We start from the raw sequence: 13,966 nt of genomic DNA on the forward strand, positions 1-13,966 counted from the left end.
ATAATAGAAAGCTATCCCAGTAAATTTTTTGAACAATTGAACTTTTGTCTTACGTAGCTTATAACTTTGATATTTTATTCATCTCAACAAAATAAAACTTTATTGAAACAAAAGTGTATGGTTTAGGAATATGCTCTTAATAACAACTGAGTAAAATTAGAATGATGTGGACTATAACAGAATGAAGGAAGATCTCTCCTGTTTGATGTACTTGGTCAATATATGTTAGTAAACAGAAATATTTTAGGGAATTCTATGATTATTCTACTTCTACATTTACACGTCATGGTTTTAACTAGTTAAATGGGTAGAAAAAGGACATCTTTAATAATTGATGTCTATTTCTCAAACTAGATGCTCTACTTTAAATATGAGCTTTAATAAATGTTTTGTAACGTTTTTAAGTTGTAACATTTGTGAGCATACTCTACTCATCTTTAACTTCACAATAAGAGCTAGGGTCATCGGATGACTTCATGTGGTAAAATCCCTTATGAAGGAATAAGGCTGAAATTAAATGAACAATTAGGTACCGAAGAGATATGAACACAGAACATATGAATGAAATTTCCTTTTTTTCCTTGCTGCTCTGTTCCCGAGTGCTGATTGATCCATAATAAAAAAGGATAGGATTAAAATTTTAGGTTTTAATGGTACAAAGTGTGAAGTCTTATAGTTTTCTAATAATTATTCAGTATTATCCGTTTCAGAGATGAGGGTAGGATACCACAGACATCAGTAACTGACAAGTCATAATATCAACACATGTAACACTTGGGTCCTTTTTTTAATAACCCTAAGGGGAACAACTGCAGTTGCAGAAGCAGTGAGTGAGTTAGTTTTGTTCACACAAGGTTTTCTGATGTGCTAGTATTACTTTAAACACCACTTTTAGACACTAAAGATTTAAAGTGATGAAGCCACTCACTTTATTAGACTAGTTTTTACATAAATAACCAGATTTGTTTCTTTGCCTACCCAAAATACAATTTACATGCATCAACACATAGATTACTCTAAGACATGCTCGGGAAAGTAATTTTGAATGTGAAACAAGTTTTATGATTTATTTTCTCCTTAGGGCAGAAGATGTACATTACATATTAGTGCTCAAATATATGTTCATTTCCAGAACGAATTTTTGCACAGTAATCATATATCTATTTAATATGTATAAAGTGTTCTTGGGGATGCGGGCATTCACTCACTGTACCATGTTTTATACAGGCTTCAACATGCAAATTTGTTTATATCATGGCCTTCATGATCCTCCATTCTCATTCCCGTAGATAAAGAGTTCACATTGTACAACTGACCCTGAAATGTACAAACTTCACACTGCAACATTCTTCATGACACTATTTGTTGGGAGAAAAGTTGCAGCTAAACATTACGATCATATGACTTATTTTGAGAACATGGAAAATGTAATAGGTATAAATTTCCTGACACATATAGCAAGACAAATCCAGCCCAGCCTTTGATGATCAACTTAAATGCTGGTGATGTCATTATCTTCTTGTGTGAATTTGGGTCTGTCCCTGCCTTTACTTCTCTGTGCCTGATTTTCCTCATCTACTTTGAATTCACCATTCTATTAATCCACTTTTGCCTAAAGTGAGAAACTGAATATATCAGAATAAAGCATCTACTGTTTTTCATAAAGATCATATAATATGTGAAAGAACTTTGAAGGATCAGGCATTATATAAATGCAAGAATATAAAAGATAAACAGGAAGTCTAATGTGAATAATATTCTGAGAGTAAAAAGTGTAATTATATTTCAATTGTAAATGTATACCAAGTTTTCTTAGCTTTCTATTCTCCAATAACCTCTAGAAACTATTCTTTTTTTTTTTGAGATGGAGTCTCGCTCTGTTGCCCTAGAAACTATTCTAAGCATGCCTGGTTTCTGTAACTTAAATATGGCATAAAAACCTGTTTCCTTTGAATTCACTTGATAGCAGTAGTCAATCACTAATAATGCTTGCTAATTTCCTCTTACTTTCTTAAGAAAGCCCCTATATTTAGCCTCTGCCTCCATGTCGCATGTGGTGGTTAGGGGACAGCATAAGTACACTAGTGGCTTTAGCACTAAACTCGAGGCCGGGGTCACTTCTCCCCTGAAGAAAAAAGGTTTAAAAAATTCCTAAATCACAATGTAGAACCAAGTTCCACCCTACCTCAGAACTGCAGATATTAAAATACCATCTCTTTATTAAGTGTCTCTACAATAAGGATATTTGCTAAGATCAAGATGTACAATTTTTTGGGTTCTGTTTTGTTTTGGTAAATATTGCCCAAGTCTTTTTAGTTTGCTTCAAACATTTACTAAAAATAAAAAATTTTAAATCTTTGCCTACTTAAAAATAAAAAAAAATACTCAAAACAAATTTAAGCTGAAGATATATACTGTATAAAGTGCTTCATCTACCTAATTCTCTGAAGTCTTTTTTTTTTCTGTGTTTTTAAGACTTTATCATTAAAAAAAGAAGAAATTAGAGAAGGGAGGTGGGGGGGACAGGAGGGTGAAGGAATCTCTCCAAAATGTCGGATCCGGGAGACCCTCCTTCCCTGACTGCCCAGCCACCCTGTCCCTTCTCTGTCCTGGCAGCAAGGCCCTAGCTGCCGTCTTCTGGGGACCAAGGCCCAGGAGCCCAGCTCGGGTCCCAGGCAGAGGTGAAGGCAGAAGCGGGGCTCAGGGCCTGGAGGCCTTGCTGGTGTCCTTGAGAGCCCCTTGGGTGGGCACTAAGGCCCCCATGTCCCAGCAGGGCCCCAGGGAGGTAGGCGTTGAGCGGAGGGGCCTTTGGAGGTGGGGTCCTGAAGCCAGAGGACCAGGAGGGAACCAGAGCCTGCTGTGAGGCTGGGGGTCAGAGCATCAGCTGTGTCTCTCCTGCATCAGCCTCTATAGATAATGCCATTCTCCTTCCAAGTTCAAACTCATCCCCACTGATCCTGGAGGCCGGACGGCCACGTGTGGCTGCGTCTCGGTATAGCCTCCGATGGGCTGGCCTTCTGGGCTGAAGGCTGCACCCTGCCCTGTGCGGTTTGATTGATTGATCATAGGTTGCACGATGCGTCTCCGGGCATTAATGAACCAGTTGTTGACTTGCAGGATGGTGAGCCCCGTGTCCTGCGCCAGCTGTTTCTTCTGCTCCTCCGAGGGGTAGGAATGCGAGAGGTGCTGGAACAACCAGGCTCGCATGATGTTGGTGGCCACTTTGGGGAAAATCCCCCTCTTCTTGTTTCGCCGTCGCTTCTGGTCCAAGTCCTCATCTTCTCCACCAGAACTGGGAGAGGCCACGCCGTCTCCTTGATCACTGGAGTTGTCCCCACTCTGGGAGGCCAGGCCCCCGCTGGATGGACCTGGGGTCCCCAAATGTACAGACCCGCTATCCTCATGGTCTCGAATCCATATATTATTCAGGTCTGGGAGGCTGGGGCAGGAAGCTGGGTAGTCCTCGAAGTCCTCCCTGCAGCCGCTGTCCCGATCCTCGATGACCAGGTCGATGGGCATCTTTCCCTTCTCCAGCTCCAGCAGGTGGAACCGCAGCACTTGGATGGCCTGGATCATCAGATTGTCCAGTTCTGGGTTGGAGGAGAAGAAGGACCTCTCAGAGCGAACCTGCTTGGCGAAGGCAGTGTTGTCCTCGTTGAAGGAATCAGAGGAGCAGACGTCGCCGCCGGGGGGTGTCCCCAGCCCAGCTCCGGCCCCATCACGGGGAGAGCACGTAGCCAGTTCACATTTCTCGAAGACCAGGGCCAAGAGGGGGAAGAGCGGGTGTCCATAGATCTCATCCTTGTCCCTCTTCAGGCTGTCGCTGTCCAAGCCTGGGGGTAGGGGCTGGGGAGGCCGGTGAGGACCATAGGGCCCTGGTGCCTCGGGCGCTGCCTCTGGGAAGCCAGCCAGGGCTGCGGGGCCATCCGAGATGCCTGGGTAGTGCGGCAGCTCATCGTACCTCCGGGCCATGGGCTGAGGCCTGCGCAGCTCCAGGGTCCCTCCAGAGCCTGGCCGCGGGGGAGGGCGCAGCCCGGGGCCGCAGCCCCCGACGGCCCGCGGTGTCGATGCCAGGGGGTGGGCTGGAGGCCAGGCGCGCGACCCCAATCCGCGCCGCAGTCAGCGGCAGGCGCCTGGCCGGGTGGGGGCTCCGCGCATGGACCTCGGCCCCCGCCCCCAGCGGGGGTCACGGCCAGGAGCGTATCGCGGCGGGGATGGGGCAGCAGGCGCGGGCAGGGTGCCTGAGGCCCCCTACCCTGAGCGCCCCCGTCCCTACCCCGGCTCTGGAGGGAATCTAACCGTCCCCAGACGCACAGACCCGGGACCGCAGGGGGCGGGGGGCGGCGGGGGGTCCAGCGGCTGCTCGGGGGTGCTGGCGGCCGCGCTCCGCGTTCCCGGTCTCTCCCTCTCTGTGGTCACATCCGGAAGTTCCACCCTCTGAAGTCTTAAGAAAGGTCAATGATGTGTGTGTGTGTGTGTGTGTGTGTGTGTACATATATACACACACACAATTTAAGCCTTTAAAAATGGCAATTTTTTAGATGATTTATGGGTTTTTTTCCCCCTTTACTACAATTTAAGCCTTTAAAAAGTGGCAATTTTTTAGATGCTTGAGATAGTTTGGGGGATCCCTAGCTCTTAATCGTGGCACTCTGTTGAGTTTGTGAAATGGATCTTCAAAGAGGTTGTTAATAATAAGCAAATTTTTGAAAACTAGTCAGATTACTAATTATTGATGAATAAAAAATGAGTACTTTTAGGCCGGGTGCAGTGGCTCACGCCTGTAATCCCAGCACTTTAGGAGGCCGAGGCCGAGGCAGATCACGAGGTCAGGAGATCGAGACCATCCTGGCTAACACTGTGAAACCCCGTCTCTACTAAAAATACAAAAACATTAGCCAGGCATGGTGGCGGGCGCCTGTAGTCCCAGCTACTCTGGAGGCTGAGGCAGGAGAATGGCGTGAACCCGGGAGGCAGAGCTTGCAGTGAGCAGAGACGTGCCACTTCACTCCAGCCAGGGCAACAGAGCAAGACTCCGACTCAAAAAAAAAAAAAAAATGAGTACTTTTAATCTGCTAAGTTAAAGCTCTAGAATTCCTTTCCTCCAGTAATAACTGGCAGCATCACCACCAATGGAAGGGACCTAAGGAATATTGTGTACATTGATATACACGAGGCTGCTCTCATTTTTTTGTCAGATTACAAAAGCTAGGCTCATATAGTTATGGCCTATGGACCTCTTTTTAAGTTATTTTAGCAGAAGTAGATGGTCTAGACCTTGCTCCTCTAATCTTTTATATTAACTGTCCCTAAGCCACTTTGATGACTATTCTAATCAAAATCAGTATAGCTGTGCTCACTAAGCATATCACTGCTTATTATTTAAATACCTTCTGTTTTCTATGTAGCAAAACAAAAAGTTTTATAAATTTCAGATAAGCTTTCTGTTTTTCTTCAGTGCAAACATCCTGAAACAGCACAAAGTCATTCAGCTAATCTGAGGATAAAGTCAGTTTATGTAGTGCTTAAAGTAGAATCCCAGATATTCTGGAATGGAAATAGCTCATGTGAAACTTCAGTTCATTTTTGTCCTTAAGGGCAAATGATCATCTTCAGAGATGGAACACTTTTTAAAAATCTGAATTCACAGATAAAATAATTTTAGCTTTACTTTATAGGTACTGCTGAAGTTGTAGCAGGAACTACTAGTCCTTCACCGAGGCATGTAGCCACCTTGCCATACAATCTGTGGTAACTTTTAGGCATTCCTTCATCAATCACAGCCTCCATCCCAACTGTTTCAGATCTTTCTACTAGTCCCTCAGTACCTGGACCAAAGTATCGGCTGCAGAAAATTCCTGAAACATTTTCATTTGCCCAGATCCATGGGATTGTGAAATATGATCTGAAATCTGTTGTTTAAGTCTAACAAAATCTTCCTCATTGACTGATGAAACTTGTTTTGACCTTTCAAAACTTGAAATATCTGGACTGGATTCATGCTGACTGCAGTTCTGTTTGAAGTAGTGTTGCCTGGGCAAAATGCCATCACTGCCATCTACATGATCTACTAATTGTAGATCTTTTGCCGCTCCACTGAATCTAACAAGGGCTGGATGGACTCAGATCTTGAGAAGACTTGGACTGATGGAACTTGGTATCTGTAGCCACTGTGTACCAGAGCAGAATACTGGACAGTGCTTGAAGTGTTGTGTGTAGATTCATTTTCATCACAGCTAGAAATGCTTGGCCTAGAAGATGACATGCATAAAGACCCCCCAATACCACTGCTGTGTCCTTCAGTATTAATTTTTTCCTTTTTGAACAGGTCCAATGATTTCAGATCTTCTGCAAAAGGCTTTTTGTCATTTGCTTCTATTTCCACAACACTTACATCAGTGAAATTGCCATCTGAATACATTTGATCTTTTGCATTAAAATTGTGCCTTGAAGGAGTGTGAGGTGACCACTGGGCAATATGACTCTTTGAAGGATCTGGAACGTTAGGCCAGATGTGTTTTTTAATTAGGTCTCGCTTATTAAAGCAGAACAGCACTCCCAGAAGAGTTGTCAATAGGAATGCTAAGCAAACAGTTTAAGATACTAGACAGTTCCTCTGAGATGATCACTGATAAATTATGTGGTGGATTAGGCTTCACTTTATATACAGCATCAAAATTGATGTGATCTGATGTAACCTTCCCAAGGGCATTCTCTGCTTCTACCCAGACTTGAATGTTGACAAAATACACAGTAGAATAATCAACAGTGCATGAGGTGGGAGTGTCACGTTTTGCTTTGCAATCAGCAAACTTGTGTGTTGTCCATTCAGAGTTTAAAGTGAAGTTTGTCTCCAAGTGTGTTTCCCTTCCACGATCCCACTCACACCTCATTTTCTTTCCCTCATTCACAGTGCAACTCAAATTTTTAGGTTTTTCTGGAGGCAAGCCTGAAATTATTGTGATTCCATAACGTTCTGTTCAAACTGTCTGAATGTAAGAATGTTGCAAGTGAATTGAATATTTAATGAAGCTATATGTGTAAAGGTGACACTGGATGCTGTTCTGTTTATGATAGTATATTGCTCCTTAGGAATAGTAAAACGGTTTGTTTTCCAGACAATGTCATAAGCATTTACATGAAAATAATCCATACATTTTTCCTTTAGCACACAAACTGCAGTGAAATTAGAATGAAGTTGTACAATTGGAGATTCGGGACTGATATAACCACATGGATCTAGAAGTTCACCTATAGATTCAGTGGTGAGGAAAATAAACAAAGCTGGCACTAGCCAAGTCTGCAACGTCAACATCTTGCTCAGATATTTCCAAATCACAAACTTAGTAAGTGAAAGAGTAGGGATTTGAAGCTCAGTCTTCTGCTTCTAAATGTCACGCTTTTTCCATTGGGTTTCACTCAGGCCACGCCGCCTGAGTGAATATGTTGTTTATTTTATATAAAGTTCAGAAAACAGAAAAAAGTTAAACTACAACATTCAGGGATATGCACTTAAGTGGTAAGAAGTAAGAAAAGCAGGCCAGGTGCTGTGGTTCACGCCTGCAATCCCAGCACTTTGGGAGGCCGAGGCAGGTGGATCATGAGGTCAGGAGATCGAGACCATCCTGGCTAACAGGGTGAAACCCCGTCTCTACTAAAAGTACAAAAAAAATCGGCCGGGCGTGGTGGCGGGCGTCTGTAGTCCCAGCTACTCGGGAGGCTGAGGCAGGAGAATGGCATGAATCCAGGAGGCGGAGCTTGCAGTGAGCCGAGATTGCACCACTGCACTCCAGCCTGGGCTACAGAGCGAGACTCTGTCTCTCAAAAAAAAAACAAAAAAAGAAAAGAAAAACAACAACAGGCAAAAGTCATTTATGGAGACAGAAGTCAGGGTGGTTGTTGAAAAAAAGCAAGAGAGTTATGACTATAACAATTGTGATACTGATTACTCTAGAATGACTGAAAGGCAAAGAAAAAGAGAGAGGCTATTGGGTTACTAGTAATACTCTTTCTTTACCTGGGTGATACCTACACAGGTGTTCCGCTTTGTAATAAATCACTGAGCTGTATATTTCTGTTTTGTGGATTTTTCTATGTGTATTGTATCTCATAATTTAAAAAGGATAAAACATAGCTCAAATTCCTTTCAAGGTTAGTGATCACATTGGGAATAATATATAGACATAAAACTAAATTCTTCAAAGGTTGAAATTATCATAATTCTCCATATAACAATGTTGTGGTTAACTATGGACCACATATACAAAGTGGTGCCATAAGAATATAATGAAGCTGAAAAGTTCCTATCGCCTGGTGACATCACGATGGTTGTCATCAAGATATGTAGGCCTAGGCTAATGTGTATGTTTGGGTCTTAGTTTTTAACAAAAAAGTTTAAAAAGTAAGAAAAAGAAATTTTTAATAGAAAAAAAGCTTATACAGTAAGGACATAAAGAAAGTATTTTTGGATAGCTGTACACTGTTGTTTGGTGTTTTAAGCCAAGTGTTATTACAAAAGAGTCCACAAGTTTAAGAATATTTAAAAGATTATAAAGTAAAAAAGTTACAGTAAGCTAAGATTTATTATTGAAGGAACAAAAATATATTCAATAAATTTAGTGTATCCTAAGTGTAGAGTGTTTATAAAGTCCACAATAGTATACATACAGTAATGTCCTAGGCTTCACATTCAGTCATTAATTACTCACTGACTCACCCAAAACAACTTACAGCCCTGCAAGCTCCATTCATGGTAAATGCCCAAAACAGGTGTGATATGGGTTGACTGTGTTCCTACCCAAATCTCATCTTCAACTGTGGCTGCCATAATTCCCAAGTGTTGTGGGAGGAGCCAGTGGGAGATAATTGAATCATGGAGGCAATTTCCCCCACACTGTTCTTGTGGTAATGAATAAGTCTCACACGATCTGATGGTTTTATAAGGGGTATCCCCTTTCACTTGGCGCTCATTCTCTCTTGCCTGTCACCATGTAAGATGTGCCTTTCACCTTCCGCCATGATTGTGAGGCCTCCCCAGCCAAATGGAACAGTGAGTCCATAAAACGTCTTTTGCATCATAAATTACCCAGTCCCGGGTATGTCTCTATCAGCATCATGAAAAAGGAGTAATACAGTAAATTGGTGCCAGGAGTGGGGTGCTGCTATAAAGATACCCAAAGATGTGAAAGTGATTTTGGAACTGGATAACAGCTTGAGTCTGGAACTGTTTGGAGGGCTCAGAAGAAGACAGGAAGATGTGGGAAAGTTTGGAACTTCCTAGAGACTTGCTGAATGGCTTTCACCAAAATGCTGATAATCATGTGGACAATAAAATCCAGGCTGAGGTGATCTTAGATGGAGATAAGGAACTTGTTGGGAAATGAAGTAAAAGCGACTCCTGCTATGTTTTAGCAAAGAGACTGGTGGCATTTTGTCCCTGCCCTAGAAATTTGTGGAACCTTGAAGTTGAGGGAGATAATTGAGGGTGTCTGGCAGAAGAAATTTCTAAGCAGCAAAGCATTCAAGAGGTAATTTGGGTGCTGTTAAAAGCACTCAGTTTTGAAACAGAAACAGGGGACAGAAGTCCAAAAAATTTGCAGCCTGACAATGCAATAGAAAAAAAAACCCATTTTCTGAGGAGAAATTCTAGCCAGCTGCAGAAATTTGCCTAAGTGACAAGGAGTCAAATGTTAATCACCAAGACAATGGGGAAAATGTCTCCAGGGCATGTCAAAGACCTTTGCAGCAGCCCCTCCCTTTATGGGCCCAGAGGCCTAGGAGGAAAAAATGGGTCTGTGGGCTGGGCCCAGGGCCCCCCTGCTGTGTGCAGCCAAGGGACATCTCAGCCACTCTAGCCATGGACAAAAGAGGCCAATGTATGGCTTGGGCCATGGCTTCAGAGGTGCAAGCCTCAAGCCTTGGCAGCTTCCATGTGGTTTTGAGCCTGTGGGTACACAGAAGTCAAAAATTGAGGTTTGGGAACCTCTGCTTAGATTTCAGAAAATGCGTGGAAATGCCTGGATGTCCAGGCAGACGTTTGCTGCAGGGGCAGGGGCCTCATAGAGAACCTCTGCTAGGGCAGTGCAGAAGGGAAAGGTGAGGTTGAAGATCAAACACAGAGTCCCCACTGGGGCAGTGCCTTAGTGGAGCTGCGAGAGCCACCGTCTTCCAGACCCCAGAATGGTAGATCCACCAACAGCTTGCACTGTGCATCTGGAAAAGCCGCAGAGACTCAACGCCAGCCCATGAAAGCAACCAGGAGCAAAGCTACATGGGTGGAGCTGCCCAAGACCATGAGAACGCACCTCTTGCATCAGTGTGACCTGGATGCAAGATATGGAGTCAAAGGAGATGGATTTGGTGCTTTAAGATTTGACTGCCCTGGCCGGGTGCAGTGGCTCACATGTGTAATCCCACCACTTTGGGAGGCCAAGGCGGGTGGATCACGAGGTCAGGAGATCGAGACCATCCTGGCTAACACAGTGAAACCCCGTCTCTACTAATAATACAAAAAATTAGCCAGGTGTGGTGGTGGGCACCTGTAGTCCCAGCTACTCAGGAGGCTGAGGCAGGAGAATGGTGTGAACCCAGGAGGTGGAGATTGCAGTGAACTGAGATCATGCCACTGCACTCTGGCCTGGGTGACAGAGTGAGACTCCATCTCACAAAAAATAAATAAATAAATAAAAGACTTGACTGCCCCCCAGACTTCAGATTTGCATTGGGCCTTTAGCCCCTTCATTTTGGCCAATTTCTCCCATTTGGAATGGTTTATTTATCCAATGCCTTTACCCCCTCTGTATCTAGGAAGTAACTAACTCACTTTTGATTTTGCAGGCTCATAGGTGGAAGGGACTTGCCTTGTCTCAGATGAGACTTTGGACTGTGGACTTTTAAGTTAATGATGAAATGAGTTAAAACTTTGGGGGACTGTTGGGAAGGCATGATTGGTTTTCAAATGTGAGGACATGAGATTTGGGAGGGGCTGGGGAGGAATGATATGGTTTGGCTGTGTCCCCACCCAAATCTCATCTTGAATTTTTGCTCCCAGAATTCCCACATGTTGTGGGAGGGACATGGTAGGAGATAATGGAGTCATGGGGGCAGTTTTCCCCATACTGTTCTTGTAGTAGTGAATAAGTCTCACAATATCTGATGGTTTTATAAAGGGCTTCCCCTTTGGCTTCACTCTCATTCTCTCTCAGCTGCTGCCATGTAAGATGTGCCTTTCGCCTTCCACCATTGTTGTGAGACCTCTCCAACCACATGGAACTGTAAACCCATTAAACTCTTTTCATCATAAATTACCCAGTCTCAGGCATGTCTTTATCAGCTGTATGAGAACGGACTAATAGAAGGTTTGTCATTTTTTATGCCATATTTTACTGTACCTTTTCTATGTTTAGATATATTTATATACACTAATACTTTCCATTGTTATAACTGCCTACAGTATTCAGTATAGTAGCATACTGTATAGGTCTGTAGCCTAGGAGCTATAATATGTGACAGCTTAGGCTATATCCATATAGCCTAAGTGTTTAGTAGGCTAAACCATCTAGGTTTGTGTTAAGTGCCTCTATACTGTCCATGCAATGATGGAATAGCTTAGCAACACATTTCTCGGAACATATCCCCATTGTTAAATGATTCATGACTATTCTTGAAAGACAATATTAGTCATTGATAGCAGTCTGCCCTATCCTCTCAAAATCTTCTCTATCTCAACCCATTATTCACATATGCATACATACATACACATATTTAGCTTCTTTATAATGAGGTACCACCTTACTTTCTTGACTCTAATAAAAGTAATTTTCTCTCTAATATATAACCTATAATTTAAGAGTTAACCTATTTCTCCCTCATTCAACTTAAAAAGCAATGCTTTTTAGTGAGTGCAACATGAAGAACATAAGAAAAGCTATCACATATTGCTAGGAAGATATTTCTTACCTTTTTTCTGATAACAATAATACATTAAAAACTCAAAATTACATAAAAACAGAAAATTTGTTGGACAAATTATGGTATATCCATATGAAGAAATACTATGAAGTCATCAAAAAGCAACAAATATGAAATGGTCACAATATATTATGTGGAAAAAACAGATTACAAGACTACATGGTTTGATCCCAACATTGTTAACAAGTATGAAAAAAAGACAAAGGTCAATTGATTGGGGATTCTGTGAGCCAGAACTTTCAAAAGCTATTTTTTGAGAAGTACTATTGATATACACAAAATAAGATGGTAGACCAGACACTGGGTTCATATTTTCTTCTTTCTTCAAATAATTAAAATTTGGCCGGGCACAGTGGTTCACGTCTGTAATCCCAGCACTTTGGGAAGCCAAGGCGAGTGTGAACTGCTTGAGGACAGAAATTTGAGACCAGCCTCGCCAACATGGTGAAACCCCATCTCTACTCTTAAAAATTACAAAAATTAGTTGGGTGTGGTGGTGCGTGCCTGTTGTCCCAGCTACTCAAGAGGCTGAGGCACGAGAATTATTTGAACCCAGGAGGTGGAAATTGCAGGGAGCCCAGACCATGCCACTGCACTCCAGCCTGAGTGACAAAGCAAAACTCTGTCTCAAAACAAAAAAAATTAAAATTAAAAAAGAAAATCACTCCTGCCAGACCCAACTCTCTTGCAGGTAACAATAAACTCTAGACCAAAACTAAAACAAAACAAGCAAATAAAAATCCTTTAGGCAAGGAAGAGTAAAGAAAAGTAATACAGATCCAGACAGCAGTTGACTCTTGGGAAAAAGGTAATGGCACAAAGTGAGTTATCTGTTTTTAATGACTTTTAGCCTGAGTACACATCAAAGTTGGCACCACACAGGTTATATAAAGCTCCAATAGAAAACTCAGTCTTTCTGGCCTGAAGAACCACAGGGTAGAATTCAGGGAAATCAGAGCTGCAGAAAAGTAAGGTGGGGATTCCTGGAAAGGAGAGATTCCCAAATTCTGTAAATAAAGCCTGTTCAAATATCTGGCTGATCTCTAACTACCACCCAAGACAAAATTTGCACTTTAAGTCCAACCAACTTACTTGTCTGGCAGAAGGGAGGAAGAAAGAAAGGAAAGAAAGGGAGAGAGTTGTGTTAGGCTGTTTGCATCACTATAAAGGAATACCTGAAGCTGGGTAATTTATAAAAAAATGTGGTTTCATTTGCTCACAGTTTTGCATAGTGCACAGGAAGCATAGTGCCAGCATCTGCTTCTTGTAACGGCCTCAGGAAGCTTACACTCATGGCCAGAGTCAAAGGGGGAGCAGGCACATCACCTGGTCACAGCAGGAGCAAGAGATGCACAGGGGAGGTGCCATGCTCTTTTAAACAAGCAGATCTCACAGGAACTCAGAGCGAGAAACTCACTTTGAATAAAGGCGATGGTGCTAAGCCATTCATGAGGGATCTGCCCCGTGATCCAATCACCTCCCATCAGGCCCCACCTCCAACATTGGGAATCACATGAGATTTAGAGTGGACAAACATCCAAACCATACCAGGAAGGAAAGGAGAAAGGGAAGGAGGAAGGGAGGGAGGAAAGAAGAGAGGGAGGAAGGAAGGAATCTTCTCAGAGGAATGTAACTGAACCTAGAGTCTCCACAAGGTAACATTCAATATTTTTGATACTGATATCAAAAATCCAACCCCAAATTACTCCACATACAAAGAAACAAGAAAATGTGATCCATTTTCAAGAAAAAAGACAATCCACAGAATCCAAACCCAGATGACCTAGATGCTCAAATTAGCAGACAAAGATTTTAAAGCTCACATACATGAAAGAAAATTGGTTTACAATAATGTAAAAATCGGAAATTGCAGTAGAGGGAAACTATAACAATGAACTGTAAACTCTAGAACTAAAAAAATGCGATGTCTAAATAAAAAATTCATCAATAGTCTTAACTGCAGAATGAAGATAACAGAAGAAGAGACAGTGAACTT

The 13,966-nt window shown here is 42.6% G+C and overlaps 1 protein-coding gene and 1 pseudogene across 1 annotated transcript; both read right to left on the reverse strand.

The window, feature by feature from the left end:
* Positions 1-908: 908 nt before the first annotated feature.
* LOC100444429 (putative homeobox protein Meis3-like 2) lies at positions 909-4,082 on the reverse strand. The gene has a single exon (XM_054535521.2). It carries the CDS (start codon positions 3,970-3,972, stop codon positions 2,908-2,910), a length of 1,065 nt encoding a protein of 354 aa, XP_054391496.1. The 5' UTR covers positions 3,973-4,082; the 3' UTR covers positions 909-2,907.
* A 1,073-nt stretch (positions 4,083-5,155) lies between these two features.
* On the reverse strand, positions 5,156-6,589 carry LOC134760607 (interleukin-6 receptor subunit beta-like; annotated as a pseudogene).
* Between the last annotated feature and the right edge of the window lie 7,377 nt (positions 6,590-13,966).

The sequence above is a fragment of the Pongo abelii genome, chromosome 19, assembly GCF_028885655.2.
Source record: "Pongo abelii isolate AG06213 chromosome 19, NHGRI_mPonAbe1-v2.0_pri, whole genome shotgun sequence".
NCBI lineage: Eukaryota > Metazoa > Chordata > Mammalia > Primates > Hominidae > Pongo > Pongo abelii.

Excerpts from the sequence above, each read along its gene's own strand:
- LOC100444429 (XM_054535521.2), bottom strand. The coding sequence starts at position 3,972 with ATGGCCCGGAGGTACGATGAGCTGCCGCACTACCCAGGCATCTCGGAT.